The sequence below is a fragment of the Eubalaena glacialis genome, chromosome 9 (assembly GCF_028564815.1).
Source record: "Eubalaena glacialis isolate mEubGla1 chromosome 9, mEubGla1.1.hap2.+ XY, whole genome shotgun sequence".
Classification (NCBI taxonomy): Eukaryota; Metazoa; Chordata; class Mammalia; order Artiodactyla; family Balaenidae; genus Eubalaena; species Eubalaena glacialis.
Window position 1 is genome coordinate 14,317,307 of NC_083724.1, and position 24,782 is coordinate 14,342,088.

The 24,782-nt window shown below is 51.8% G+C and overlaps 1 protein-coding gene across 3 annotated transcripts in view; it reads right to left on the reverse strand.

The window, feature by feature from the left end:
• Window positions 1-24,782, reverse strand: part of GSN (gelsolin) — a 55,617-nt gene that overhangs the window by 24,807 nt on the left and 6,028 nt on the right. Inside the window, exons 1-3 of one of the 3 annotated variants that reach the window (XM_061199995.1) lie at window positions 18,085-18,170; window positions 1,848-1,918; window positions 269-473 (exon numbers count right to left, since the gene is read on the reverse strand). In XM_061199995.1, coding sequence (XP_061055978.1) covers window positions 269-473; window positions 1,848-1,871 — 229 coding nt within the window. In that variant the 5' untranslated portion in view covers window positions 1,872-1,918; window positions 18,085-18,170. Of the gene's footprint in view, window positions 1-268; window positions 474-1,847; window positions 1,919-1,970; window positions 2,124-18,084; window positions 18,175-24,782 lie in introns of those variants that run through there. The other 2 variants (XM_061199996.1, XM_061199994.1) reach the window with 2 other exon arrangements.

Sequence of the window (24,782 nt, forward strand, 5' to 3'; positions counted from 1 at the left end):
CCCTCACAACAGTCCTATGAGGTAGTCCAGTGCAATCATCAGGTCCACTTTACAGAGACACTGAATATCTTGCCAAAGGGCAGAGCCGGGGTCTGAACTTGGGCAGGCTGGCTCTAGAGTCTTGGGAACATGTAACCAAGGGTCTGGCACACACTTGATGGTCAATAGTCACTTAATTCCCGTGGGCACTTCCTGGCGACCACGCCTCAAAGGTCTGTGCTTTACAGCAGAGGGGCTGGGATGGGGGCTTGGGCGGGGCCAGCCTCACCCAGCCAGTAGTGGAGGTCGTACTGCAGGTTCCCATTCCTCAGCTGTACCGTCTTCAGGATGACATAGGCATCGCCTGTGAAGAAGTCTCCGTAAAGGTTGGGGGGCACGGGAACCAGGTCGAACTTCTCCACACGCCAGATCTGCAGGCCGGGCTCCTTCCCCGCCTTGAGGAACTCGGGGTGTTCCACCACCATGCTGCTGGGCTGCAAGAGACGGGGAGGAGCCTGAGTGAGGGCAGGGGCCTTGGCGGGGAGAGACCCCACCCCGGGGCACGAGGGAGGGTGGTTTCCAGCACCAAGAGCATCTCACTTGAGCCGCTGACTCTCCCCACCCCGTTCTATGACCCCTGCTCGACGAGTGAGCAAACAGGGCAGAGTTTAGGCTCCAAACCCTGTCCGTGGCCAGCATCTGTCTCCCCTCCTCAGCTCCCTGGTGATGGGGGGACAGAAGGCTCTCCCTCCCTTCTCTCTTCCTTTCTTAGTGCCAATTAGATGCAACAGCCGAGGCGCAGAGAGGTGAAGACGGGGACCCCCAGCTAGGAAATGACAGAGCAGGAATTGGCCCATGCTCTAAGAGCACGAGTTTTGGGACCGTGGGGAGACCCCTCAGATGGCAATGGTAAATGTGGGGGTCGCCAGGGGCTCAGCTTGTTCCCTTCCAGCATCCTCAGTGGTCCTTAGAACTAGAAGGGTCCTCAGAGAGTTCATTATCCAACTCCACCCTGCAGACAGGAAAATTGAGGCCCCAAGAGGGGAAGGGGACTAGCCCAAGGTCACACAGCCTGTCTGCTTTTGCTCTTTGGAAGTGGGAAGATTTCCCATGCCCCATCCATGTCCATGTCCACACCTCCAAGAAGGGCCTAGATGACTGAGCCCAAGTGGCCTCCTGCGCTGTCTGCCTCCTCCCTCCTGCCCCCAAAACCCCACCCCGCAAATTCCATTTCTTGGAAAAGGCGAGAGGACGCAGCCGGGGTCTGCAGGAGCCTGTTGGAGATGAGGTGGTCAAGGATGGGGGAAGGCCGTCAGACATGCACTGGGGCTAGAGATGGAGCAGAGCGGGATGGTTAGCTTGGAGTCAGAGGGTGGAAATCAGCAGGCGCAGGTCACCTCGGGCCGGATCTGGTGGAAGAAGTCAAAAAAAACAGATGGGAGAACTCAGGCAGAGGGATGGAGAACACAAAAGAACAGCAGGAGTGAGGAGAAACCAGACAGGGCAGAGGAGGTACCAGAGAGGGGAGAATAAATAACAGGAAGGACGGTAAGCAGGCGGAGGTGAGATCATACAAGAAAGAGGGGGAAAATATTGAAGAGGCAGAGAGAAATTAGATGAGAAAGAAAAATCTGAAATGGAAGAAGAAATCAGAAGAGGGAAGGAGAGAAATGAGGCAGAGGGAAGGAGAAATCAGGCAAGGAAGAGGAGAAATCAGGGGGCAGAGATGGGTAAGAAATCAGAAGGTAGCACCGAGGGAAAAAGAAATCCGGCCAAGGTGAGGTTAGCCTCTAGGAAGGGAAACAGCCAGGGCCCTGAGGCTCCCACCCCCATCCACCGGAGCCCCGGAAGCAGCAAGAGATACTTACAAAGCAACAAAACAGTTTTTCCATTCTAGACCTGAATTACTCCCCTTTTCCTAGCGCTGTATCTGCAAGAACTTACAATAGAGAGTTACTCCGGGAGCCCCCCGTGGCCCCCCGGGCACTCACCCGCGCCTGGGTCACCCGCCCCTGGGGCGCCCGTACTTGGGGCGCCCCCCGCGACGCGGTGGCGGCGCGGGCCGGCGGCGACAGCGCGCACAGCGCCAGGACCAGCGCGCCCAGCAGCGCGGAGCGGTGTGGAGCCATGGCAGCGACGGCGGCAGAAGACCTGGGCGGCAGCCTGGGCCTCCCCAGTCGCAGACCTTAAGTAGCCGTCCGCCCATCCCGCCCAAGCTGGGGACCGCCCCATAGGGAGGGCGTGGGGCAGGGCTGGGCCCCAGGGCGTTGGGCAGGGCTGGGCCCCCGCGGGCCTGGGAAGGGCGGGGATCTGGCCTGGATTTTAGAGACCTCGGGGTTCCCACAGGGACAGATCCAACTGGGCGTGGCCACCCCTTCACCCCAGCTCAGGGGTGGAGACCAAGCACAGGACCTGGCATACAGCAGGCGCTAACTCAGTGCACACTAAATGGGCACACGTAAGAATGGCAAGGAGCTCACCCATCTTAGCCTCCTGTATGATCCATGCAAAGACCCCTCCCCTCTCCACCCCTAACGTCTCCAGCAAAAAATACCATGAACTAACATTTATTTTCCACTTCATATGAAAACTGACACATCCTAACATCCTTTACAGACTGGGTACTATCGACAGCCCCATTTTAACGAGGGGAAAACTGAGTGCAGAAAGGTCAAGCAATTTGCACACAACTAGGAAACGAAAGCCAAGATTTCACCCCAGGTGCTCTGAGTGGACCACCCACTTAGGCAGCATGTGGCTGTCACCAGCTGAGGACACAGTCCAGGGGGCTGACCTTCACTGGACCCTTGAAAAAGCCAGACAGAGAGGGGCAGGCAGATCTCTCAACTTCTCGGATTGCAGGTTCTATTTTACTCAAGACTGCCCTTCTTTCCCTCCTTTTAAAAAAGTTTTTATTTTGTAAAAGGTTGTTTTGATAAAAACTTAAAGTCACGTTATTTATGCAAATTTTTGCCTCTCAACCCCACTTACTTCTACCTTGGGGCAACCAACCACTTCTATCTTCCTCCTTCAGCTGATTTCAGTGTTTGCCTTCATGTCTTACATAACAAGCCCTTGTTGTTTGGGGTTTTTTCTTTTTTTGGGGGGGGGTGTTTGTTTTGGTTTTGTTCTTGTTTTTTTCAGTTTTAGGTCCTATTGGCTCTCCCTGGGGAAGTCAAGGATTCAAGCCTCTTGCCCTTCTCCCAGGCTCCCTTCCCATCTCTCACTCTCCCACTGGAGGCTTACAGTCAGTCACTGGGTTAGAAGTGCTATTCGGATTCACCCAGGCCTGCTTCCCACCTTCGCCAGCCCCTCTCTTCTCCCTCTCACTACTCTGCTGGACCCAGCTTCTCTATTTCCAAGTTCCCTTTGCATCCCAGATCTCCTCCTTTCCCAATAACAGGGAATGCAATGACAGGGAAGAGAATGGAAAAGCTGGAGACCTGGGTTTGATTCCCACCTCCAATCCACTGTGTGTAAGTTACTTTCTTCTTCTCTGCCTCAGTCTCCTCATCTAGTAAATGGGTATAAAGTGGTTGCTGAGAATTAAACCAGTCTCTCTGTGTGAAAATGGCCTGGTCTGACAATTAGTAAATGGGAGTTCCCATCCCCCTTCCCCACGAGCTCTAGTCATCCGCCCCAGCTCCTCCTGGAGCCCAGTTTCTATCTAATCAGGCTGAAGTTTGCCTTCCATCACACACAACTTCCTCCCATTTAAGGTGGACTGTGGGTCAGATAAAGAGCTAAATGAACACACACACGGAGAAGACAAATCAGACTGCAGGGATTATAAGAAAGCTTCATGGACAAAGGGACTTGTGACCTGGGCCTTGAAGGACAGGGAGGAGGGAGATTGAGAAGAAGAGGCATTCTGGGGAGGAAACAGCACGGGCAAAGGGCAAATTCAGGCCACATGCAGTGACTAAGGAGGGGTCCTGTCTGAAACACAGTAGCAAGAAGAGATGAGGCTGGAGAGGGCGGCGGGGTCACAGGGGCCTGTGTGTCACACTGAAGAGTCTGAATTTTATCCCAGTGTCTGTGGGGAACCACAGAGAGATGCCCGAGTTCTTGAAGCTCTATGTCTAGTCCTGGGCCTGCAGAGCCTGCAGTGGATCAGCTCTGGCCTAAATTCAGAGAGCTCTTCCCTCTCCTTAGGCATTTCGAGGATTATAAAAACCCCACAGTTCTCATATGCTCTTGATGGAAGTATAAACCAGTTTCCCCTCTCTAGAGAGCAATTTATGACCACAAATTCGAAACAGGTAATGCGACAACAGTGCCATTTCCTTCAGTATCACTTACAGAGGAACACGGAAATATACATGCAAGGATGTTCACTGAAGCATTGTTTGAAGAAAACTGGAAAGGACCCAAATGTCCCGGTTAAACAAATTATGGAGCCGCCATACAATGGACCACTCTGCAGCTGTGAAAAAAGAATAAGCTAGTGCGGACCGTGCCTGGCACATAGTAGGCGCTCAATAAGCACGGAGAGATCTCCAAGTGCAAAAAGCAAATTGTGCAATAACTATAATGTGACTCCTCTCCTCTGTTTTATGAGGGTGTCTGTTTTTGTATACATCCTTAAAAAAATCAAGGAGGGTAAACACCAAAGTGTCAAGCCAGTTTGTTTGAAAGGGATGAAGAGGTTGGGGTTAAGCACCCACATCGCTGCAATTGGCACAAGGGAACATTTTAGGGTGATGAAAACATTCTAACTCTGGATTATGGTGATGATTACACAACTGAAAAATGTACTAAAAATCATAGTCCTGTCTGCTTACAATGGGTGAATTGTTACGGTATCTAAATTATACCTCAATATACTTGTGTGAAAATTTTTTTTTAATGTGCTATAGGGATTGAAACTATTTACAAGTATTTATCCAATGAAGTTTTTTTTTGTTTTGTTTTGTTTTATGAAAGACTGATCTAGGGGGACTTCCTCGGCAGTCCAGTGGTTAAGACTCTGCGCTTCCACTGCAGGGGGCACGGATTCCATCCCTGGTCGGGGAACTAAGATCCTGTATGCCGCGTGGCATGGCCGAGAAAAAAAAAAAAAGACTGATCTAGAAATAATACCTTTAGAATAGACAATGATACCTGCTCATTAGACAATTTGGAAAATCCGAACAAGCAGGAAGAAGAAATTTCCTTGTCATCCCTGTCCCCCGAATGAACCTGAGGGGGCATCCGGCCCAGCTGAGCAGTCCTTTCTGCTCAGTTGGTGATTAACAGAGGGCTGCTGTGGCTTGGCCTTAGTGCCAGGGGTCACTGACCACTAGCCCAGGGTCACTGGCCCCTGGTTAATGATCACAAAGGCCCTGCAGCTTTGCCTGTCGCATAGCTCTGGAGCCTGGGTCCTCAGCGCTGGAGGCCTGGTGAACAGGCCCTGGCTCCTGCCCTCAGGGAGCCCATGGCCTAGAAACTCTCACTACAGGGCAGTGATGTGTGGAGACTGTGATGCGGACAACATGGTCTTATGCTGCTCCCTGCCTGGAAGAGGATGTATGAGTTCAGGGCGAGGGTGGGGGCAGGGGCCAGTGGGGGCACTTAAATGCAAAAGAAAAACTTCTAGGTAGAAAGGAAGAGTCCCCACCCAGTGCTAGGCTTGCCTCTGCCACAGACTTCCTGGGTGACCTTGGGAAAATCACTGTCCCTATCTGGGCCTCAAGGTCCAGATACCCAAAAGATGGGGTAGGCCCTGATGCTCTGACTCTAAGCCTCATTCCTAGCCCAGCATTCCCAGATACTGGCTCTACAACCATATCCAGAACTGACACGTCTCTAAGCCTCAGGGTTTCCATCTGTAAAATGGGAGCACTGGTCCAGGTTGCCTCTACAGGTCCTTCTGAATGAGACAGTGCAGGGCCCCTGACCTACACAAGGGGGCACGGCGGTCACTGATGGCAGCATGCCACCTCACCTCTGGATCCAGACATCTCTGGGAGAAGAGAGGGAGGAAGGGGTGGGGGGTGTCTGATACTGAGTCTCCTCACAGCAACCAGAGGAAATAGGTATTAAAGTTCCGTTTTTTTTTTTTTTTAAAGGTTTTTAAATTTTATTTATTTATTTATTTTTGGCTGTGTTGGGTCTTCGTTTCTGTGGGAGGGCTTTCTCTAGTTGCGGCGAGCGGGGGCCACTCTTCATCGCGGAGCGCGGGCCTCTCACTGTCGCAGCCTCTCTTGTTGCGGACCACAGGCTCCAGACGCGCAGGCTCAGTAGTTGCGGCTCACGGGCCTAGTTGCTCCGCAGCATGTGGGATCTTCCTAGACCAGGGCTCAAACCCGTGTCCCCTGCATTGGCAGGCGGATTCTCAACCACTGCGCCACCAGGGAAGCCCTAAAGTTCCCATTTTATAGACCAGGAAACAGAGATTCAGGGAGTTTCAGTCACTTGCTTGGGGTCATTCAGCTAGAAAGAGGCACTGCTGAGATTCAAACACAAGTCTGGCTGGCTCCAGTGCCCAAGCTCTATCTGGGGATCAAGCAGGGCCTCCCAGCACCATCCCACCTGGGCAGGAAGGGAGCAACAGTACCCTTTACAGGTAAAGGGTTGCAGGCGCTGACTCAGTCAAGCCCAAGCCAAGCCTGGCAGCCCGAACTCCATGGGGCGGCCGTCCCTACCACGCCTCGCAGGCTGAAGAGGTCGCAGCCCTCCAGCCCTGCACCTGCACCTGTGAGCACCCAGGACAGAGGCTTGTCCTAGGAAGGTCCCCAGGCTGCAGCCACTGGGTGGAAGATGGACTGTGGCACCTACACTCTGTGCCACTCATGGGCACGCAGGTCAGTCACGGTCTCCTGTACTTGGGAGGCAGCCCGGCTCTGCCACCACTCGCTATGTGAGTACGCCCTAGTCCCTGCCCTTCTCTGGACCTCAGAGATCCCCTTGACCTCTGATCTTGGGTATTCCAGGCTCCCGCCTAGTGCTACACAGTAGGTAGCTTTCAGCATCGGCCCACATCTCTCCCCTATAATTGGATCCAGGACCCCCACCACCAGCTCCGGCCCTGCTCCTCTGTGACCTTAGGCTAGCCTCTGTGTCTCCCTGGACCTCCCAAGGCAGCTACCAGAGACGGGAGCAGGCAGCCTCCCCCTCCGCCCCCGGCCTCGATGTACAAAAGGCCTTGGCTGGCCCTGGAAGACACCACCCTGTTCTTTTTTCTTCACCCCGAACACTGTTGTTCTTGATTCCCGGGCAGCCGGCCACTCATGGAAAGCCCTCTCTCAGAGCTTGTTTGCTTTCTGGCTCACTGCTGGGCTCTGGGTCCTCCTGGGAATACCCGCCCCTCTGGTTTTGCTAAATGGGACAACAGGCAGTAAACAGAGAAGGCAGTTACGAAACCCAGTGAAAGCGGACAGGGCCTCTGTGAGGTCTGGGGAGCCCTGGGGACTTGAAAGAACACGTTTTAGAATCTGGGAGACTCAGCTCCTGTGATCAGGGCCTCAGTTTCCTTATCTATAAAATGGGGAGAATGATACCCAGCTCACAGAGCAGTGAGGAGGGCCAGGGCCCCACACACAGTAGAAGCTTCCCAAAGTTAGTGCCCATTTTTTTTTTTTAATAAATGTAATTTATTTATTTTATTTTTATTTATTTTTGGCTGCGTTGGGTCTTCATTGCTGTGTGCGGGCTTTCTCCAGTTGTGGCGAGCGGGGGCTACACTTTGTTGCGGTGCGCGGGCTTCTCATTGCTGTGGCTTCTCTTGTTGCAGAGCACGAGCTCTAGGCACATAGTCTTCAGTAGTTGTGGCGCGCAGGCTCAATAGCTGTGGCTCGCGGGCTCTAGAGCACAGGCTCGGTAGTTGGGGCAAACGGGCATAGTTGCTCCACAGCATGTGGGATCTTCCTGGACGAGGGCTCGAACCCGTGTCCCCTGCACTGGCAGGCAGATTCTTAACCACTGCGCCACCAGGGAAGCCAGTGCCCATTTTTTGAACTGGTTTCTTTGCACAGAGGCCTCTGTTCAGCACGTGCCACGTGAGAGCAGTGTGGTGGTGCTGGAGAAAGGTTACAGACTTCACAGGGGATTCCTGAGTTCAGGTCTGGGCTATGGAACCTGGAGCAAGTCGCTTTCCCTCTCTGAGCGTTGGGTCACTCATCTGTAAAAAGGGACAGTAGTGCCCAGTTGCAGGCCAGCTGGGAGCTCAGGAGCGAGACTGTTGGAGTGCATTGCACAGAGTAGGACTTATCTGTAGCAACGCTCACTAGTCCATCCTCTCTTTGTAGACTATGACACCAAGAACAAGAGTGTAACTTCTGCGAATCACATAGCAAGTACCTGGCAGAGCAGACCTAGAACCCAGGTCTCCATTCCTGGGCCAGAGGTAAGGCCTGAGCCCATGACATGACAAGGTGCCCTGTAAGGGCCAGCTGGACCTCTGCCCTGGCCCAGTCTATCCTGGGTGTGGACAGCTGTCGGGGAGATGGCCAGTGGGACTCCAAGAGGCTGACTGTCCCAGGGACCAAAGCCACTGGCTCTTTCCCAGCTTTGGAGGCAACTCCGCCTAGTGCTGAGAGCCAGGGCAGGACATTCAGAGAGGGACTGGCCCCGCCACTTCCTGAGCCTGTGCCCTGGAAGCAGCCAGATCTGGCCATGGGTGTGAGTCAGTGCCCTTCCTGCCAGGGTCCACTTTGAAGTCGGTGTCCCCTTCTCTGGGGGGGGGGCAGTGGCCCTGGGAGTCTTGGCAGGCCAGCAGCTGGGGCTGCAAACAGCTGTATCCTAGCCCCTCTGGCACGCCACGGCCCACTGATAGGGGAGTCCAGGCACAAACACAAATCAGCAGCAGGACAATGAGGCCCAACGACAGGCACCGCGGTGCAGGACCAGTAGAAGATGGGAACACAGTCTCCACCTGCCAACCTCCTGGGGCAGCAGGGCCTACGGGGCCCAAACCAGAACCAGAAGCAGCAAAAGCCACAGGAGGCAGCTCCCCGCTCCACAGAGGAAAGGCTTTCCAACAGAGAGGAAAACAATGTGCGTGACTGTGGGAAGAGCTCCCACCAGGAAAATCTGTGTATAAATCCCGACCTACTACTTCTGGCTCTGTGGCTTCTGCTCTCTGAGCCTCAGTTTCCTCATCTGTAAAATGGGGATTAGAATAGCTTCTTCCCAGAGTTGCTGTGAGAATGTTGTAAGGTAAAAATACGTTTGGGGCTTAGCACGGTGCTTGGCCTAGCGTATGCACATATAGAGGAAGCTGTGGTGGTTGTTTGCTGGGTGCTAGGAAGTGTCTCTCTCTCTCTCTCTCTCCACTCAAGTTCCTTATGTATAAAATCAGGGTTAAAATGTTTTTCTCAAAGGTGAGTGGAGAGCACTGAATGAGACCATAAATGTGGAAGATCCTAGGACCATGCCTGGCATAAGACAGATGTTCAAAAATGCGGGTTTCCTTCCCCCTCTTCCAGAGAGATAATGAGTGGCCCAGTGGTGACCCAGCCAAGGGGACTCAGAGGATGAGCAAACCAGCCCATTTCTAAGGACACTTCAGGCGCTGGGACTTTAGGATTCTGAAAGAAACAGCAAAAGGCAAACAGTGTTTGAGCATCTGGTCAAGGTCCCCCCCTGTCTGTCTGGGGATCAAGTTCATCCTTCAGCAGGACCCAGCTCCCTAGCCCAATAATCACCATGATGGGAGCAATAATGACAGGACCTCAGAAGATGGTGACACATCCCTCTCGCTGCAGGCTCCGAATGAAGCCTTTCTCTGTCCCCAAGCCTTGCACAGCCAGTGACAGCCAAGACCTCCTGTCAGCGGGAGCCCATCTTCTGGGTGTCAGTTTGTACCCTGCAGGCAGAACTTCCAAGAAACACAAAGTGGGCAGGTTCAGGACAGAGGAGAGAGTCCAGAATCCAGGAGCAGGGGCAGAGCTTAGATGAGCTCGGGATACCAAGAATGACCAGTAGGGTGAGGGGTGCACAACCTTCCATCCAAGGGAAGACAAGATAATGTCCAGGCTGAGTTTGGACAGAGCCCAAATCCCTACCTCAGGAGGGGACTTGGGCCAATGGCCCTTCTGCAGTGTTTCAATTTCCTCCTCTATAAAATGTGGTGATGAGTCCTACCCTGGGGGTCATCTGGGAGGAGGATTGAAGGAGCTCCCGGCACTGTGCTTATTGGCACACAGCAAGTGCTCAATAACCGCAACACCCGAAGACAACCCCCCAGCATGTGTCCAGGCCCTGGAAACGAACAGCCCACTGGCCCCCATACCCACCCTTGACTTCTATCTCTGCATCCTTGCATCCAAAGCAGGGTAGGACTGGAGGGTCCCAGCCAAGGCCCAGAGACCTGGAGGGATGGCTGATGCTAAGGATAGGAAGGCATCTCAGGAGGGGGCCTCAAGCCAGCACTTCAAGAGCCCACCTTGCCTCCCACCCCATCCACAAATCTCTTTATGATGCCCTCCCCTCTCCTCTGGTCTGCTCCCACCCCAAGGAACAGGGGCTCTGGAGTCACTGCCCGATCCCAGCCCTGTCTCTTACTACCTAGGTGACCCTGCAAGTGACTCAACCTCTCTGAACCTGTGTCCCTGGGTATAGAAAAGCCAGACTATCTCACAGGCCTGCCGGAACTTGACACTAGTAAAAATCAGTTATGGAAAAACTCCAAATGCTATAGTATGATTAGAAATTCTCTGCAATTTATCTCAAACTTTTAACTACAATAGAACTACCAGAGATTCAAAGATATTTTTTATCCTTACTAATCCCTTTAATTTTAATAAGGCTTTTTAAAACGTACTTTCCCCTCTTAAGCATAAACAGAGGTATATATATATATATATATATATATTTAACAAAAGGAACCCTTTTGTTCCTTTCCCAGCTCAGTGAATAATCGTAACCAGCTGGAAGAAATAAATGAGATCCAGTCCACAAAGCACAGTGCCTGGCACATGATAGGGCTCCGGAACGGGTGCTGTCTCCTTTCCCCAGGTGTGCTCCCAGCCTCACCTCCATCCAGGCACCTGCCCAATGACCCGCATCATCAAGCCCTCTGAGGGCTTCCAGAACCCTCTGGGACACTCCAGTACCATCCCACCAGGCCAGACACAAGGGCTGAGGCCAGAGCAGAGACGCTCAACCCCACATACTCCCCATTTACACTCACTTCCCTCTCCCACATCCCAGACACTGTCCTGGTTCAGGGTTCCCATCTTTTCTCTGGAACCACTGCACCAGCTTCCTCAGTGCCTTCGACTCTCCCGTTATCCACAGGGATCGCATCATTCCCTGCTCAAGACCCTTCCACGGACCCCAGTGCAAACTGAAAGAAGTCAGGACTCCTAAGCTTGGCTTTTAAGGCCCTCTGGGATCTGGGACCTACACGCTCTTGCAGCCTCATCACCCACTGACACCCCCCCTCCACCTTGCCCCCGACACCCTCTGCGACACCTCTTGCCTCTATACGTCCTCAATCTCCCGCCTCCTGGAGAGCGGGGGTCTAGCCTCAGCTGTGCCTCTGACTGCATGACCTCGGGCAAGCTCTTTGCCTCCCTGAGCTTCAGTCTCCTCATCAGGCTATTGGAGGCCTTGTGCAGATGAGACAAGGTAAGGGAGTGAGCGTCAGGTGCCAGGAGGGCTTGGGAAACACTAGCGCGGGAGCCATTGCCTCCTCCCTGCACCTGCACCTCCGTTTCCCCCACGCTGACAGCAGCTGGTAGGGATCGGCTCCTCTGCCCCAGCAGCAGTAGGGGCTCTCTCTCCCTTAAGCCCCGGAACTAAGACGCGCTCACAGCCGGCAGTGGCAGCCAGGGAGGGGAGCAGGAGGGAGGACGGCTTAGAGGAAAATTACCTGGCTCCAGCCCAGCCAACAGGGGCTCACAGCTGCCTCTGACAGAGGGCACTTGGGGGCCTGGCAGGCTCTTCCTGAGCCATGAACTTGGCCCCAAGCCTTGACCCCTGTCTGAGCTGGTAGGGGGGTACTCTGGGCCCCACTCCTCTGGGACACTCCCACTCTTTGGCATCCAAAGAGGCAGAGAGGAGGAGGAGACAAACCAGACAGGCCTTTGTGAGAGGAGAAAATTGGCTCCTGCTGCCACATGCTGGGGCCCCAGGCACTGACATGAAAAAAGGACCCTCTGTGCCCCATTGCCGTACATCAAACCCTACACCCTGGGGACCATGTCCTTGCGTCATATACTTTGAACCACGCCCATTGTCACATACACCGTGTTCTCTGTGTCCCATACCAGGCCCTGTGTTCCTCATACCTTGTCCTGCCTGTGTACCCTGGTGCACAGTCCACGTGCTGCGTCCCATGTCACTTACACCTTGGATCACGCACCATGCACCATGTCACTTCTGCTGTGTGATGTACTCTGTATAGACGGTCCCCGACTTGTGATGGTCCAACTTAACGATTTTCGGACTTCACGACTGTGCAAAAGCAATACACATTCCCTAGAAACCTGGTAGGGGAGCTAAGATCCCACGTAAAGTCAAGCAGAGGCTGAGCAGCCCCTCTGAGGCCCAGGGGAAAGCAGCCATGAGCCGCATGGTTCCCAAACACCTCTGCAGACCAGGTGTGCAGCAGAATTACCTGGGGAGCTCCTGAAAACCCCACGCCCAGCGTCTGTCTATAGCTCGGGGTGGGGCCTGGGAACCTGGGGTTATGAGGCTCAACCTGGACTGGGAAACACTCATCAAAGCCCAACATCTCCTCTCGCACTTGGGGAAACTGAGGCCAGGCAGCACTGGGGACTTGCCAGATCTAGTCCATCAAGCAGTGGGAGGGCCTGGGCTGGAATTGGGGCTCCTCCCTGGTTCCTTCTCTCCTTCCCTCCTCCTCCCGCCCCACTCCTCCCTGGCCCTCAGCCTCCTGGTGACTCAGGGCTCTGAGTCATCCAGTGGCACCAGAGAGGAAACTTCTTAGGAAAAACAATCCCCAAACAAAGCTTCCCCTGATCTGGGGAACAGAATAGTCCCAGGGGGTTAAAAGAGGAAGGGGAGGAGAATACCGGGTGGAGTTGGAAGCTGGGACCCCAAGACTTGGCCTTTCCTCTCCACCACTGAGCCCTAGAGAAGGCGCTTCCCTGCTACGACCTCAGTTTCCCCTGAGTAAATAACACCTACTACTGCACATAGAAGCTCAATGTGGGCCAGGCAACATGATAAGTCCTTCTCAGCTTTGTCTTGCTGACAATGCTTCCCCAAAACTCATGGCTAGCATCATGCCCGTTTTACAGATGGGGAAACTGAGACCCAGAAAGGTTCAGCCCAAAGTTACACAGTTAGGAAGTGCAGAGCAGAGTCCAAACCCAGGGCTGACTCCAAAGTGTTACTCTGACTCCTTTTAAAAATACCTACTGCGTAGCGTGGCATGCTGATCTTGTCTCATAAACCGTGTAAGGTCAATGGTCCAGTAGGGGCTCAACCACACATGCTTTTCTCCTTTCTTCCCTGTGTCAGGCCCTGCCTCAGGACTCCCCGGCCCAGTGGGGCACACACATGAACTTGGGTATTCACCCAAATGGCTCTAGGCAGTAGGAACACAAGGCAGGAAGCACCCAGGGCCTGATGAACCACAAAGGAGCATTTGAGCAGGGCCTTGAAGGATGAATGGAGGTTTGTCTTTGGGGAACAGGGAACCAGCACGCCAGGCGGAGAGAACAGCAAAAGCAAAAGCTTGGAGGTGTGCCCCCACTGGAAAATGCAAACACTGGAGAGGCATGCCTGGGGTTAAGACCTGGTGGGTAAACCCTGGAGGGGCCTGACTGCTAGGGGTCCTGGCCTGATCTGAGGCAGTGGAGGATTTTTTAAGCCGGGAGAGAATAGGCTCGGAGCTGGTTTCATCTCTGCAGAGGGCCTGGCTGGCGGATGAACTGGGAGTCAGGACTGGGACTTCCCCTGAGGCCTCCCTGGAGCTCTTCTTCCAAGCAGGCCTTGGGGACGACCCTAGATCCCTTGCTACTCACCCATGGGTCAGAGTCGCCCCTGAGGGCCTCTTCCTCCACCATAGCTGGGCTGGGCAGAGGACAGGCGGGCCTCTCTTGACCACATCAACCTAATCACATTGGCCTATAAATAGGGCCCTGTGGCTTAGTCTGAAATAGCTGTGCGAGGCCCAACTCCACAGGCACACAGTTCCAGAAATGCTCCTCCGCCTTGACACAGTTAAAACCCAAAACTTCCTCAGGACACTATTGTTCATGCTCTAATTCACTTTCTTAAACACGAGGCAGTGGGCTGGGGGGAAGAGCCCACCCACCTACTGCAGGCTATTGGAAATGGGCCTTGTGACTTCTTTTCTGCTTTCCGCTCTCTGGGGACCCTGAGCAAGTCACTACCTCTCTCTGGGCCTCAGTCTCCCCAAATGTAAACTGGGAGGTTGCACTTGATATCCTTGGGGCCCTTCTAGCCAGGGTGCTCCCCAGAATTGTCTAGGCGACATTGTTACCCCTTTCCCAGTCTACTTGGGAACTTTGAAATTGTCAGTATTTTAAAAATTAGAATTGCAATAAATACTTGAGACAGGCCCAAGCCATGCCACTGAAGGGCTGGGTGACCTTGGAGGAGTCACTATCCCTCTCTGGGCCCCAGATTCCTCAGTCATAAGATGAAGGTGCTGGTAGATTGATGCCTGAGGTCCATGACATTTTTTTAATTAAAATTTTTTTTGTTTGTTTAATATTTATGAGAACCATGATAGGCCAGACTTGTGCTGAGTGCTGGTGCTAAAAGATAGCTAAGACCTGGTCCAGCTCTCGGAGCCCAGCCCTGTGCCACACCCCAGTGGGGGAAGTGTAAAGGCATTTCCAAACCACTCAGCATCCCACTATAGGCTCCCTTCAGGGCTTCTGGGGACACCTTGTTTCCAGTTCACATTACAGATTTATGGCCACAGAGGAGGCCTCCCAAAGGGGCAGATCATGACAAGGACTGGGCCATTACCAACCAACAGGGAAATAAAGATAACCAAGCCATCACTAGGTACCAGGCATATGCTTAGGACTTTACTTCCCCATCATTAACCCTCAACAACCCTAATATCACCCCCATTTCACAGATGAGGAAACTGAGGCTGAAAGGGGTTAAAGGACATGTCAAGGGGCACATAGCAAGTAAGAGCCAGAGTGATGCTCAGACCTGCTTGCCTCTGGAACCCAGGGTGTAACCAAACCCCAGCAAAACAGCTCAGGAGGGCCAGCCAATGGGGGAATGACCCAACAGGGCACAGAACAGAAAGAGGCACAGAGCATTTTACTGTGTGTGTGTAAGTGGGTGGGACTGACAAGGCTTCACCCAGTGATACTCATTCTCTCCAACCAGCTCACAGCGTTGCCTCTTCGATCCGCCCTCCCCTCTGCCTCCCACCAACAACTGATTGTTCTCAAATCCCATTGCTCAAGCCATTCCTCAGCTCAAGACCTGCCATGGCTCCCTGACACCCAGAGGATCGGGACCCTGCATTCAAAGCCTCTCCCATGCGCGCTGTCGCAGTCTCCCCACCTCAACCCCACACTCCTGCTTTAGCCACTCTGCTCACTAGTCCCCAAGCACAGAGGTTCCACCAGGGGGCCAAGCCTTTGCACGGGCACCTCCCTTGCCTGGAATGCCCATCCTCTCAGCCTAGCGCCTGACTCAGGGGGAAGCCCTCTGTTGCTCCCAGGGCCCCAGGCGTCAGCCACCGCAAGTCTGGATCTCCCAGGGCAGGACAGGGTCTGATTCACCTCCTCTCCCCAGTGCAGAAGTTCAGCAATGAAAAAAATGCAAGGAGTCCAGAGAATGCTGGAAAGTACACATTTCAGGGCTGCCCAACACCAAGCCTTGTACTGAGGAACAGCGTCAGGATGCCACAGTGTGGAAGAGCCAAAAATTACAACCTCGGGGCTCATCAGGGTGGGACTTGTGACTCTCTCTTTCAAGCGTTCTAATAATGAAATCGGGGCAAACCCTCCCCTACTTTAAAACTTTCAGTGGTCCCCCAGGGGTCTAAGAAAAAGTCCAAACCCTAACCAAGGTCCCCAAGGGCCCGCACGACCAAGGTGCTGGCTGGTCTCCAGGCCCTTCTCTCGTCGTGCTCCCTTCTTTCAGTTCCTCAAGGCCTCACTCATGCTGTTCCCTCTGCCTGGGGCTCTGTCCCTACCCACTCAGCCACCTTCTACTTCTTCTTCAGGTCTGAGGGTTTTCAGGAAGGCCTCCCTCATCTGTCCAGACAAGATCCCATCACACCCACCCAATCCCATATGCTCCCATGACGCTGGTCCTTTCCTTCATAGCTGAGGAAAGAATGAATTTGTTATGTGTATAACAATGTATGTAAGACCCAAGACTGTAAGACCATGAGGGTTGGAAAAATCTCATTCGTTGCTGATTCTCCATCACCCAGTCCAGGGCCTAAATATCTGTCAGGTGAATGCAGGCATGAAAGAATGAACGAGTGAGAACTATGTTACTATAGTATAGTATGTATAGTAACTATGTTACTATACGTGTAACTCAAGAAAGAAGTAGTCAGAATCCTGCTGAATGTTTGAGGCAAAAAACCAGGGCCCTGATGAGGAAGGTCAGAGAAGTAGGAGATAAAGTGAATGGTGCAGCCCACCAGAAGCAAAAAGAAGAGAGAGCTTCTAGAAGGAGGAGGTATCCGAGGCTCCAGAGAGGTAGGACATGGAGAGCGGAGGAAATGCCACTGGATTTTGACAAGGAGGAGGTCACCGGGGGGGTCCCCTCAGAGGTGGGCGTGGGGTAGGGTACAGCACAGGGATGGAGGAGGGAAGGGGTGGACATGCAAAGCCCTCAGCTGACAGGTTCTCACTCGGTGGGTGCTCACTTCTGCAGAAGTGGGAAAGCAGAAGATGGTCCCTGTGTCATTGTCGCCAAAAGCATTAACACAGCATAACTCTCTTTTTGGTGACAGATCACTTTGAGGCACTTCGGCTCTGGGAGTTGTCAGGGCTCAGTCTCAAAATCAGGAGCATCAGAACCAAGATGGCCCCCATCCCTCCTATCTGGGCAGCATCAGGGATGCCCCTTTATCTAGAACCCTCGGGATGTGGCTACAATTGGACAAGTCCCCCTCTCCGGACCCAGCAGGCCTTGTAGGAATCCCCAGCTTTGAGGACACAACATTCTGGAGACCATCAGAAGACCCTTTCATCTAAGCTTGGGGAAAGAGGAACAGCTCCAACTGCAGTTGGCTTGTCGTGTTACCCCCTGGAAGCCAGCTGGGCTGCAAGGATGAGTAAGCCCTGAGGCATTCGGCCCCTTCTCCTTTTGGCAGCTAAGGGTGATGTCATGACCTGGAGGGGTGTTTTCCAGGCTCTCCGCACGGTTGCTATCACAAACTCACTTCTTTCTGTTCCGACACTGGAAGCTGGGTTATTCCCCTAGTGCAGATCCTTCCCCTTTCCACAGCTCACAAAGCCCTTCAGCATCTATGAGCTCGTGCAGTACTCACGACAACCTTGTTAGGTGAGTGGGGGAGACCAATGCACCCATTTTATAGGCAGAGAAACCGAGACCCGAGCTGGCACCTGAACCAGGTCTCCTGCTTCCAGCCGAGGACTCTGCACTCCACCCCCTGCCTCTCAGCCTCCTTCAGCGGGTCACCTGTGAATCTGATAGTCAGGCGGGCCCCGCCCTGCCAGCCATCCCAGGTGGGTATGACTCATCCACTTTCCCCATGACTCACCCTTCTCACTCCTCCTATGGTCAACAAGCCTGGATCCTCCTTGGCAGCCATACCCCAGCTTTTCTCACCTCTCCAAAGAATTCCTACACCTCCTCCTCACGGGAGTCCACCCTCTTACAGAAGCGCTAACAGAGGCCTTGAGAGGGAAAGCGCTTTCCTACAGTCACCCAGCGCGCAAGCAGCACAGCCAGGGTCGGGGCCCAGGAGCCCTGGCACCCAGCCCAGTTCTTGCCTCTTCCCCACGGGATCACCCTTGCCTGGCCTCCGTCTCAAGGGAGGGTGAGGAGCAAATGAAGGAAGTAATGAGCAGAAACGTTCCCTGAGCCTTTTACTAGAAAAACCTCAGGGACCGCCTTTGAATCCACTCGTGGCGACCAGCAGCTGCTTCCACAGTCCCCTCCAGACTCCCCTGGGCAGCCAGGGCTGGGTTTAGAAGGACGCCAGGGAGTCTGCACTGCTCTACCTACCTTGCAGGGCTGTTGGGTGAAGAGGGTTGCTCCTGTCGGGAGGTGTCGGGACCAAGGCGGAAGCACGGTACAGGGGGTTATCAGCACCACCTGTAAAGAAAGGGCCAAGACTCCCAGGGTCAGGGGCTCAAGGTCATCTGGTCAAAACCCCATTTGATGCTTCCACTCGTCCCCAATCCCCACCCCCCCTCCACACCAAGGTCACATAGCCCCTACTTGCACACCTCCAGCAATGGGGCACTCACTTCCTGCCAAGGCTGCAAGACCTTCTGTTGGAGAGTCTGGCTGGTTAAAAGGCTTGTCACAAGGATGTGCTAAAATCTCTCTTCCTATGCCTCATACACACTAGTCCTAACTCTACCCTCTGGGGTCACCCAGAACAGGTCTGCCACCCTGTTTCCCAATGTCTCCATAGAGACTTGAAGACAGTGACCCTGGGCCCCTCAAGTCTTCTGCAAGTTGTACACCCCCCTTCCTCCAGCTCTTCCTGAGATCAAGGTGTCTGGTTCCCTCCCCCTGCTTCCCTGATCTACTTCAAATGAACCCTGTCCCTACTGACAGCACAAGGCTCAGAATTAAACATTTAGCCGAGCTCTATCCAGGGCAGGGCAAGCAGAACTCTCACCTCCATCATTCTAGACATCATGCCTCTATTAATCCAGCCTAAAGTCCCACGAGCATTGAAGGTAACCTCATTGCATGACTGAATTTAGCTTATGGTCAACTTCAGAGCTGTGGTTCCAGATCCTGGAGTTAGACAAAAATGGTCCCTCATTTAACTAATATGTAACTTAACCAAGTTCCTTCATCTTTCTGAGTCTCAGTTTTCTTCTCTGTAAAAGAGGGATTATGTTAGAACCTACCCCATAGGCTCATTATGAGGATTAAATGAGATAAAATATGTCCAGGGTTTTGAACAGTGTATGTGCTTACTCCGATTATTAATCTCTAAGCCTTTTTCTAAAAATTATATCTTTGTCATCCTGTACTGGTGCAGATTGGGGACCCAAGCTGTTTACATGCCATGTCCCCACCTCTATGCTTAGCATTGTTCTATTATTGCAAGACTGTATTATCATTATCTGGTGACGGTCTTTCTTTCCCATCAGACTGTGAGCTCCATTAGACTGTTTTGCCTTTGAAGTTCCAGCGCTGCCACGTGACCTAGCAAACAGCAGGACCAGTGGGTATATGCTGGATGACTAAACGAAGGGCCAGCCTACGCCGGCCCCAGAGTAGATCGTGCAGCCCAGTCTTTCAGCTCCCACACTTGCAGGGACAACCTGGATCGTCACCCTACCTCACTCCCAGACTCATTCACGGCTCATCCACATTCAGGGAGCAGCTGAGCACACTGGCTCCTGCCTGAACTGGAAAATTTCTCTGCCCAAACCTGCTTCTCCAAGCCAAGGGGAGAGAGTCCAAGATTCCAAATTCAGTGGAGCCCTGCAGGCTCCTGGGATTAAGACACAAATGAACCCTATTCTTAGCTGACAGTAAATGGCCCAGACATTCCTGTGGATTTCTGCATTGTGAGTGGCACCAGTGCATAGCAAGGGATCTGGAAAGAGGTTGGGCGCTTATCTGGGCCCCATGACCTAGAGTTAAACGCCACCTCCATGGGCCCTCTTCAAAGAGTTCCACAGAAACTTCCCAGTTCCACGGGATAGATCAAAGTAGAGCTGGGTTCCTGCAAATGACTAATGACTTCCCACTTCCTGTTAACTCCCTGAGGACAAACCTTTCAAATCCAGCCCCCTTCTCTTTGACACACCTCCAAATCTCACACTCATCCTCACCGGCAGTGCTGCATTTGTTCCCAAGTGCCACCTGTTTCACCCTCAATGCTCTCCATCTCAGCATCAGCACCATCACCCACCATGCACACACTGGGCCAGGCCAGACACCGGGGCACCAACCGCTTCAGCCTTCCCTGCTCTGTCACTCTCAGCTGCAAAACTGCCTGCTGGTTCTACCCTAATGCATCCACTTCTCCCCACCCCCACTGCCAACATTTTGGTCCAGGCACCACTGCCTCTCACCTGGGATACTGCAGTGCTTCCTACCTGGTCCTCCTATTTCCTCTCTCCTCCCCCACAGAGCAAGCCCAGACCACGTTACTCCTCTGCTCAGACTCGACCATGGCTCCCCGACAGCCCCCAGATAAAACACAAGATCCTCAGCGAACCTTTCAACGCCTTTTACAATCTGCCCCCATCAGTGCCTTGAGCCTCAGCTCTCATCAGTTCCTGTCTTCCACCCACACCCCTCCAAGCTCCAGCCAGACACAGCTGCACTCTGTTCCTTGAATCTTCCTGTAATCTTTGCACAGACTGTTTCCTCTGTTCCTGAACTCTCTTCCATCCCTGTTCTTCTTTTCTCCCGCTCATGATCAAGCCCAGCTTTCCTCCAAGAACTCTTCTCTAACCTCCCCTTCCTCCGTGAGGTTGAGCTCCTCTGAGCCACCACCCATCTCCCCTGTCACACTGTTATGGTCTGTTTCCAAGTCAGCCTCCCCCATCAGACCAAGACCTGCTCCTGGCTATCCCAGCGCCTAGTCTAGGGCCACCACAGCTCAAGATTCATCGAAGGAAAAAACTAGTAAATCACATGCATGCACACATGCGTGTACACGTGTGTGCACACATGCATAAACACTCATGCGCACACGCGTTCAGAGATGGCAAAGGGTACAGGTGCTGCCATCTATGGGCAAAAAGAGCATTACACTCTTTTCCAGGCTTCGGACACCGGGAGCCCCAGAGTTTCAAACTCAACTGGATTTAGAATTAGCTCCAGCTAACTCCAAGTTGGTCTGTTTTCCATTTTGGACCTTAAGGCTGCCACAACTTAGAAACAAGGTCCATAAACCACTAGCTCTAGTCTACCACCCACATGTTGGATGGAGCCATAAAGAGGAGGTCTCCTTGCAGTACTCACCACCCCAGTTCGGGGCTCGCGTGGTGCCTGTTTGCTGAATTATATCTTAGAGAGGGAGAGAAGCACTTTCTAATAGTCAGAGCTGCCCACAAGTGGAAAGAGTGGGCAGAGAGCTTGCCGTTAGTGAAAGTGTACAAGCACCAGGAACCCCATCTGTTTGGGTGGCTGAAGAGGAGCTTTCTGCCCTGGAGGGAAGGGGTGGTTGGGGGAGGCTGGAACAGAGGTGTTCTATCCTAAAAGACTGCTCCCAGCTCGCTGGGAGGACCCTCAGATTTTGTGGGGGCAACATGTTATCTGTCCAGTAACGCCAGAAGGGTTCAAATGGCCGCCCCAATGACAACAGCTGTCATTTTTTGAGCACCTACCGAGTGTTAAATTCCTTACATACACCATGTCTCATCCTCACAATAACTCAGCCAGCAGACGTCACAGTCCCTATTTTGTGAAGGAAGAGCACAAGTTCAGAGAGGTGAAGCAATGTGCTCAGGGTCACACAGCTAAGATGTCGGGACAGCTCCCATCAAGTCAGGCTGCCTCCCCGATACCTTGGTCTCACTAAATTTCAAGCTATAAGGCTGGGCCTCTTGCTCACTAGAGAAAAATATAAAGCTCCACTTACTCTAGACCGGGGTTAGCAAACTTTTACAGTAAAGAGCCAGAAAGTGAATATTTTAGGCTTTGCAGGCACATACCCTCTCTGTTGCATATTCTTCCTTGTTTGGTTTTGGGTTTTCTTTTTTACATTTTTACGTTTAAAAAAATGTAAAAACCATTCTTAGCTTAGAGACATACAAAAACAGGCTGGGGCTTCCCCGGGGCTGTAGTTTGCAGCCTACAGCTACAAAAGAATAATATTTATAATCTTGAGTATAAAAACTTCTGGTGGAAATGTTTATGCCAAATGCTAGGTCCTTCAGCTGTATTTCTCCCCCTTCAGATGGCTTCCTACTGAGTCACTCTCTCCTGAAGAAGAGCCCTACCTCGCTCTGCAATTAGGTAGCAAAATATTTCAAGGGCTGTTCAGATTCTAGAAACTCATAACTGTGGACCAAATACAGTTCAACTCAGTGTCATGAAGAGAGGAGGGAGGCAAATACGATGGGTAGAAAGAACCTCAAAAAGAAGACATCAAGAGATGTGGGCTCCGGCTTCCCTGGTGGCACAGTGGTTAAGAATCCGCCTGCCAATGCAGGGGACACGGGTTCGAGCCCTGGTCCGGGAAGATCCCACATGCCGCAGAGTAACAAAGCCCGTGAGCCACAACTACTGAGCCTGCGCTCTAGAGCCCGCGAGCCACAACTACTGAGCCCACGTGCCACAACTACTGAAGCCCGCGCACCTAGAGCCCGTGCTCTGCAAGAGAAGCCACCGCAATGAGAAGCCCGTGCACCGCAACAAAGAGTAGCCCCTGCTCGCCGCAACGAGAGAAAGCCCGCGTGCAGCGACGAAGACCCAATACAGCCAAAAATAAATAAAATAAAATAAAATAAACAAATTTATATTTTAAAAAAAAGAGATGTGGGCTCTAGTCTGGGCCCTTACCAAAGGATTTAGAATCTCTTACTGTGCAAAGTGTGGTCCCTGACCCAGCAACATCTGCATTACCTGGGAGCCTGTTAGAAATGCAGAGTGTCAGGACCCACTCCAGACCTATGGAACCAGAATCTGCATTTTCACAAAATCCCCAGGTGATTTGTGTGCAGGATAAGCTTGAGATGCTCTAGAACATCCCTTACATCCAACTGCAACATTGTTAACAAATCCCTTCCCCTGAGGAGAGAAAGGGTCCAAAGGCATCTTTTTTTATGTTGTAATATTAAGTCTCTGCCCTAACATCTGCACCACTGACCTCAAAAAGCTTGCGGTCACCCACTTTAGGATGCACAATCAAGAGACCAAGACCTGCCGTTGGATCTTGTAATTAAGCCTTTGACTGGTGGAAAAGTAGACCCAGGCAGACCAAAGAAGGTGCCCATCCCCATTTCACAGTGGCGGAAACCGGCTAGAGAGGAAAATGACTTTCTCAGGACAACACTGCCAGGACAGACTCGGGGTCTGACCACGACCAAGTTCCTTTCTTCCCAGGCCTTGGGTTTAATAATAACTGAAATCCTTTTGGTTTAGACCAGAACTTTTGAAATCTCACAAGTGGTGGAGTAGCAATCAGAGAACTTGCTTTGGGCTTTAGGAAATTCACGTGCTCTCGCTGGGCATGAGCATCCCTGGCCATGAAGTGAGGAGATGGGACCAAGCAACTCCCGAGGTCCAGCTGTTATGGTCGGAATCTGGAAACGGTTTCAAGGCGAGGAGGCAGTCAGGAGAGAAGCCTTCAGCACAGGGTGACCACAATCACAACAAAGTCTCTGCACTGGAAACACAAAGGCAAGTCCATCTGTCCTAAGCATGGAGGCAGAGCAGTGACCGGGCATAAGCTCAAGGTCTTATGGCAAGTGCCAAGCAGAAACTGGAGTGAGAACCAGATTCTCTCTGCCTCTTCAGCCTGGGATCTTAATCGTTATCCCTTACTGATGCTGAACTGTGCAGATCTACAGGCATACCTCGTTATATTGCACTTCTGTTTATTGTGCTTCATAAATACTGTGTTTTTCACAAATTGAAGGTGTGTGGCACCCTTCGAGCAAATGGCCTTGTGGCATCATTCTTCCAACAGCATTTGCTCACTTTGTGTCTCTGTGTCACATTTTGGTAATTCTCGCCATATTTCAGACTTTTTCATGATTATTATATTTGTTATGGTGATCTGTCATCAATGATCTTTGCTGTTACTACTACGACTCGCTGAAGTCTCAGATGATGGGTAGCATTTTTTAGCAATAAAGCATTTTTGAATTAAGGTATGTACATTTTCTTTTTTAGACAGAATGCTATTGCACACTTAATAGACTACAGTATAGTATAAACATAACTTTCACATGAGCTGGGAAACCTTGTGTGACGCGCTTTATTGCAATATTCACTTTATTGTAGTGATCTGGAATCGAACCCACAATATCTCCAAGTTATGCCTGTATTTGCTAAATGAAGAAATGAAGTAGATGCTTCAGGAAAATGGTCCCTGAGCCTTCTAACAGGACAGCTTGCCTTTTGATAACCAGCTTCCAATGCTCCTTAAAGAATGCTGCCGCCCTTGTGAATGGCTGGTGGAAATAAAGAACTGCTACAACCTTTCAAGGGTGGCAATTCGGCAAAATGTAGCAAAAGCTGTAAATACATCATTTTTGACCCAACAACTTCATTTCTTGGGCTCTCTTGTAGAAAATAATGAAAGAGGAATAAATTATGCACTAGAATGTTCATTGCAGGATTGTTTATAAACAGCCTGGATGCCTAATAATAGAGGATCAGTTAAGTGAACAATTCATACCATAGATACAATAATAGAGAATAATAAAAAATCAGGTTAGCATTTATCATTTTAATAATAAAAACGTAAAACTTGTTTTTTACAAATAAAATGCATTATTTCATTTCTTTAATTCCCCCAGACTATTGGCATGAAAGATTTTAAATAAACATGCATTTATCTTCTTAGGTAGAGTATACTTTTGTTTTCTAATCATTTATTTTTTATATTTATTTTTTTTTAACATCTTTATTGGAGTATAATTGCTTTACAATGGTGTATTAGTTTCTGCTTTATAACAAAGTGAATCAGCTATACATAATACATACATCCCCATATCTCCTCCCTCTTGCGTCTCCCTCCCACCCTTCCTATCCCACCCCTCTAGGTGGTC